The sequence below is a fragment of the Olea europaea genome, chromosome 14, assembly GCF_002742605.1.
Source record: "Olea europaea var. sylvestris chromosome 14, O_europaea_v1, whole genome shotgun sequence".
NCBI classification, from domain to species: domain Eukaryota; kingdom Viridiplantae; phylum Streptophyta; class Magnoliopsida; order Lamiales; family Oleaceae; genus Olea; species Olea europaea.
This window is the reverse complement of record NC_036250.1, coordinates 15,031,760-15,038,558: the sequence shown is the minus strand read 5'-3', so window position 1 is coordinate 15,038,558 and position 6,799 is coordinate 15,031,760. Positions and strand designations below refer to the sequence as shown.

Here is a 6,799-nt window from a genome sequence, read left to right as displayed (position 1 = left end):
TATTGTTCAGGATCCTCTAGAAATCTAACCATTCCATCCTTCTGGTTGATTGTTGCATATATTTCACCATCTTGGATCTATAACAAGATAGAAACATTATGTCAGAGAACACCACCACAGGTCAATTCATTTCTCCGCTATAAAAATTCGAACACTGCACCAACCATTTGAAGTACATGCATCTCAGCTTCCTTTGCACTATTTAGTTGGACGGTATTGGCTATATCTTGGAGGGAGAGAGTTAGGTAAGTCTGAGTTAACCTCTGAATATTGCGTTTATACATACACAAAACTACTTGCTTCACCAATCCAAGATTCCTGTCCTGAAACAGGGGATAACATTTAGCCCTTTCAGATGGCAAAATATTTGACATGGAACTTGGTGGGAGTTCCAAGTGAAAATAAAAACTTCATTTCAGCACTCCTATAACTATTGACTTAAATTACATCATGATATTGCAAGTGAATAAAAAAAACTTACAAATTCAAACTTCTCATTGTGTGCCTGCACACATAACTCAAGTTCTGATATTTTTCCAGCACCATAACTATTCGCCAATTCAAGATACGGCTGCTCAAGAGACAAGAAATAAGTATATTAATGACTCAAAAGAAGGAAAGGGAAAATGCATATAATGCAGACTCAAATGTACTCCAGGCCCACAAAAAAATTCACATTTATGAACAGTAGTTTGAGTGACATACTTCTGTTCATTGATGATTACTCCCTAACAAATCAAGTATCTGGGCTTTGTGCCACGCCAGTTGCTAAATGCTTCTTAGTTCTCACCATTATTGTATTGAGATTGGAGTAAGTGTTTAACTTTGGTCTTCGAGCCCCCTTTGTATCAATAGTTCATAATTAGTATCATTATATTGATGCTCTCTGCAATTCACCGTTCATGGTATTTGATAGACAATGTACTATATAGTCTAAATTAATTCATGAGAAAAAGATTTCATGCATCTATATATGTGTGCCCTGATTTTTACCATGTAACTCAGTAAAACATGTCCACGTGTCCCAAGTCTACTCACCTCTATCACATTTCAATTTAAAACAGAGTTCTAAGTTCTTAATTACTTTTTCTATGGCTTCTGCATCCAGCATCATCTACACCCATCAACTATGGCTCCAGTGTAATTCAGTAAAATATGTCCACGTGTCCCGAGTCTACTCACCTTTATTACATTACAATTCAAAACAGAGTTCTAAGTTCTTAAATATTTGTTCTATGGCTTCTGCACCAGCATCATCTACAGCCATTAGAAAAGAAAAATAATAGTTTCCAGGCTCCGGCTTTCCTCCTTATCCAAAATTTAGATTTCATGCTTCCCATCAAGAGGGGCCACAATATTGTGTTTAATGGAGGCTCATACAATGACAGTAGAAGTCAAGTTATGATCTTGCTTTCAAACAACGGATCTGATAATTTATTGCACTTATTTTACTAACCTTGAAAAGAAATTAACTTCTCACCAGTTCACAACCGTACACAGTCTTATAATTTAAAGCATGTGTCTCCCAACCATTAGTTATCTTGATTAGTCATAAGCAAGTGAACAACTTTGCAGCATAAATTTCACAGGAAATCCTGCAAAAGGCAGATATACCTAAACACCAAGTTATTGGTATCTTGATTAATCATAAGCAAGTGAACATCATGCATCATAAATGTCACAGAAAATTCAGCAAAAGGCAGATATATCTAGACGCCAAGTTATTTGGAAATTAATTAACGCTGTTGTTTGTTCGTAGTTTCTATGAAAAATATATCAATTTTTGTTGCACAGATACACACCAAAATGAATTCCCGCACAAGTAAAAGCTACTTCAAAGTTGTCGACAGTTGCCAAACATTACCTGTGAGAAGTTTTTCAGATTTCTTTGAGCCACAGAAGAAGTGTACTTTGGGAAACTGATAGAGAACTGCCAAGAAAAGTAAAACAGGTTCTCGTTATTTTTTCGAGTAAACAGTTATGACAGCAATAAACTTGTCACTTTTCTCAGTGAAGGTAATAAGCTAAAAATCAAAAGTAGAAGTTTGTGAAACGGTAAAAGGAGGATTATTATGACAAAACCAATAGTCTTGCACCAGTGAACATCTAGTAGATATATCCTTCAGGCGATATAAGATCCTAACTTTGATCATGCAACTTACTAATACAGGGCAATCAAAAAGATAAAAAAAAAATAAAAAAATTGCCTCCTCAATAAACATCAAATATGAAAACCAGCAATTCAAATTAATTGGTCCAGTTTTGGGGAAATGTTAATTCCATCAAGATGCATTTAAAGCAGTATTTGGTAAAGACGGCAAAAGAGCAAACCTGTCCGACATGAATGAGTGAAACCAGTATGTATTTTTTGTATGCTTCAACGACTATAGCATTCAAAATGGACATAGGAGCAGTCACAACCTGAAAGTATCAGCAATCAGAAAGATCAAAGGTTTTAAAACTGTTTAGTAAGAGCACATCCATAAGTAGTAAGATAGGTAAATCAACAGAGATATTAGCCGATAGAGGTCGAGTTATTTAGCATCAGTTACCAGGAAAAAAAATTTACGTACATTGTGTAGCAACTCCAGCGCTTTGCTAAACTTCTTTTGTCCTATGCAAATCATGGCCCTAGATGATGCCGAACATTAAAATGAGTCAGTAAGTTTCATAATTATTCAGGCCAGCAAGCTCAAGGAATTAAGCTATTTCAAATCCGGAAAATTTTAAGGGATAACGCTAACATGTGAAAGCTTTTAGTCGCATTGTTGTTGGATTTAAAGGCAGGTATTTTGACTTCAAAAATGCGACATGATTTAAACACAAAATATTAGGTAATTCACAAACTGCATAGCATGCAGCTAATCTAGTCATCATTAACTGAAGTACAGAGATGTGAAAGATACTGAATATGACATAAACGGCATATGCCCGGTTCCATTCTTCAACAAACTAGTCCATATGCCTAATGCAGCAAGATATCCCAATACCAGAATAACACTTTGGGCCAGCACTTGTCAGCATACAGTTGGAACCATTGGAATTTAAAAGTAAAAAATAAAAAATTGACCAAATATCTCCAATTACAATAAGTGCCCAAACATAATACTAAATCTGTTAAGAAACTACATGAAGTGAACAATAAAATAAGAACAGGGAAGTATTTTATTTTGAATTGAATAAGAAAGTATTTGAAGGGTCTTACAAACTTGTAAATACTCAACCAAGCCGAAAAAGCTCACCCATAATAACAGTAGAGAAAAAAATCCCGAGGTTGATCAACGTCAAATATGTCATCCTCCAAAATGGAAAGACCAGTTTTATAGCACTTTGCCAACAAACAAAGAAGAAGAAAATCTGGGTGCAAAGTTGTTAGGTGTTCAGATGACAATTGCAGCTTCCGAATAGCTGTCAGCATTGGAGCAACACCTCGCATGGGGTCTTCAAGCAGCATAACTTGGTCCTTAAACCTTTTACAAACAGATGTAACTGCAAATCAATCACCATCAAAATTGTGAAAACAGTAGACAAGAGCCATATAAATCAAATACAGCACTTTACAGAGAATGTTATTACATTTATCAGGTGCCAGACGTATTTGCTCAGCAGCACACAAATTGATAAACCTGGCTATAGAAAGAACTAGCTCACTGGCTTGCTCTTTTGAAATTGGAGCAGATGTGCTTGCGTCCCTGTTAAAGACATATAGGTGAGTGCCAGATCGTTCCAAGCCTAACAGAGAACAGAATTCCCAAGTACAGAAAATTTCATGTCATGCACAAATAAGTGGTTTAACCTGACCTCACCCCTATTCTCCCTCCCAAAATAAACATTAAAAAGAAAGAGTATTGTTAGTTGTACATAATTGTGTGCAGACTTTTGTACAAATTGATGAGAGAGAGAGAGAGAGAGAGAGAGAGAGAGATGAAAGAGAAGGAAGATAGTTAATATAATCTACATCATGAATTTCTACATTAAATTGTACACAATTTTGTACAAGTAGCATTACTCAAATAGAAAATACAGACTAAGGAATATAACTTCACATCAATTCATTCAACTATTACAAAACTCAAATGGTAGAGTTCGAGCAGAAAAGTATTGAAAATACCAAAATCTTCAAAATGGCAGGCTATAACATGTCCGTCAATTAAGGGGTTGGTGCCTGCCACACTAGATTTCTAGATTTTCTTCCAACAGAAAGAATGGTGGTGATGGAAGAGACAACCTGGTATAAGTTTCCCTAATTTGTTGCCAACACTGAATTGCTCTTTGCCTTCTATTGATAAAATATTCTATTTGGCTGTTAAGATAGATGTACTAGTGTTATATTATAAAAAAAATAGAAAAAGAAAAACACAAATCAGAGAAGTAAATTAGCCATTTCATGGAGTCGTTCACCCTCCCAATTCGAAGTTTTTCCTCAACCTTGTTATATATGACAAGAGTCATCAATATAAGAGCTCGTGACTGTGGCGCTATGCTCTCCCACGACTACTCTAATCAAAAGACAAAAGGCCCCTACTGAAGATAGGTCACCAAACTACAACGAGATTTTCGCACGTTTGGATAAAAATCCTTTCTGCCATCATCTCATTCCGAGGACAGACAGAAGTACCCGGATGGTGCCACAATCACTCTAAAATACAATAATGTATTGAACTACGTCAACAAGCATGTGTGTGAGATATCCAGCATTGGATGTTTGTATAGCAGTATCCACTACCCCTTTATAGGCTCTGTACCAAGTATATTCTGTTAAAGAGAATCCTTTGCATAAATTGCTTTTAATGGTTAAATCAATCATTCGAGGGGTGATCTCCCTACTCCCAATTGGATGCGGAAATTGAAAGCAAACATTTTAATGTGACAAAATTTGACAACATAAATCTCAGCCATAGCCTATTAAAACATCAGAATACAAACGAACATGCTACGTTCACAATCATTTGTACAAAAACCATAGCACTCCAAACATTGAGAAGTTGAATCATCCCCATAAGAACAGTGCCGTGCGATTCAAAAAATAAGTTTAAATAAATTACCAAAAGCAAATAACAAGAATTTTCCATTGCACACAAATCCCTAAATTGAAAATATAAAACATTATTGACATCAAGAAAATAATGCGCGAGACTAAAATAGGAATATACAGAATGTAAAGGTAACCGAGGGAGTGCATGAACGGATCGAGTTCAGTGAGTAGAGGAGCGAGGCGGGTCGACTCGGACTGGAATAAATCCTCGGACTGTTTCAAGAGGCTGTGGAGTTGATTAATATCCGATATGCTGCCCGATAACCCATGAATTTGAGCAACCAGCGTTTCCACTGAGTTCATATTCAGATTCATCTCGGAGTTCTTTACCTTTTCTTTTTTCTTTGGGGTTTTTGTGTATAATCGATTTCTAATTGGAATGGAGAGAGAGAGACAGAGAGACAGTTATTGTGAAGTCTGCACTTCGCTCCATTTTAATAAAATTAAAAATTAAAAAATAATCCTAGGAGTACTACCTCAACTTTTGTTGATAATCATAAGTTGTCAAAATTTACATAATTCATTTCAAAATTATTTTTTAAATAAACTAAAAAAATTCTTGACAACACAGAAATTGTCCACAATCACTATGCAAATAACTTTACTCAAATTCAAATTTGGGGGAAAATGAGTATTAGAGTAGTGTTTTTTTTTAATAATATATATTTAAAAATTAAGAAAATTTTTCAATTTACGTGTAATATTATTTTATTAAAAAATATATGGTTGTAAATGAAATTTTAAAAAATAAGTTTTTAAAAAAATAGGGGCCAAACATAGGTTACAAGGTTTTGTAGCGAATTTGATTGAATCAAAACCTCACCAATTAAATAAAAAAAGGGGAGAAAAAAAAAAGAAAAAAGAATAATGTTACATTATCATTTACATTTTTTTACATAAAATTCGGTTGCAACATCATTTGTTCTTAAGAAATTCTGTAATTTGTGATGTACATTTAGGTTGCCTTGTATGTAGTACATATAGTAATCATGATAACCATCATAAAAAATTTCAACGATATTTTTTGTTATATCGTTTCCTCAATCAATTACAAAGACAAGATTTTCGACGTCCACAATTACTTACCTTAACTTTGGGAAGAACCAATATATTGCGAGATCATTTTCACTATCAACTAAGTTAAACTTAAAAGGAAAATTTTATATATTTGTATCTTGACATATAACAATAATCTACTTGCCTTCATATCTAGTTTTCAAAGATGTCTGTCGACTGGAATTAGGGATTGAATTGAATAAAGAAATTCTTGAATGCGTTGTCCAAAGTCATGAAGAAATACTTGAAACAGTTATCGTTATCAATCTCAATAAATAATATCGAGTCATGATTAGTTTTTCCCCTATCATGGCAATGCCTGGCCAGTTGAACATAACTCTTATTGAGTGAATTCATAAATTTTCTAATGTACATTCTTTAGCCTCTTAGGCCTTCTAGTGGCTCATGACCACCCTGAACTCTTAACAGACATCGTTAATAATGTCGCGGGTCTGTAAATTGTCCTTGAATCTTAAAACCCATGCATTACATGTATGGCAATAATCATTATCTTGCTTGTCTGTAATCATTGTGATGAATGCCCACTTGACAAATATGTCCTCGTGCATACTTATGACCTAAAAAGAAATCAATGGTATATTTGGTATGGAGCAATCACTTTGGAGGAGGATCTCTTATGCGCACAGAAGTGTACAGGCGGTGTGGGAAACCTGTGATCTGGTTGAGGCATAACCCGCGATTTACCCC

General features: G+C 34.8%; 1 protein-coding gene across 1 annotated transcript in view; it reads right to left on the bottom strand.

The window, feature by feature from the left end:
* LOC111409279 (COP9 signalosome complex subunit 3) overlaps positions 1-5,453 on the bottom strand; it is a 6,869-nt gene extending 1,416 nt beyond the window's left edge. Inside the window, exons 1-9 of the mRNA XM_023039300.1 lie at positions 5,154-5,453; positions 3,577-3,692; positions 3,243-3,489; positions 2,574-2,631; positions 2,332-2,421; positions 1,865-1,930; positions 482-571; positions 165-323; positions 4-77 (exon numbers count right to left, since the gene is read on the bottom strand). Of these exons, the coding sequence (XP_022895068.1) occupies positions 4-77; positions 165-323; positions 482-571; positions 1,865-1,930; positions 2,332-2,421; positions 2,574-2,631; positions 3,243-3,489; positions 3,577-3,692; positions 5,154-5,350 (1,097 nt within the window). The 5' untranslated portion in view covers positions 5,351-5,453. The remainder of the gene's footprint in view (positions 1-3; positions 78-164; positions 324-481; positions 572-1,864; positions 1,931-2,331; positions 2,422-2,573; positions 2,632-3,242; positions 3,490-3,576; positions 3,693-5,153) is intronic.
* Between the last annotated feature and the right edge of the window lie 1,346 nt (positions 5,454-6,799).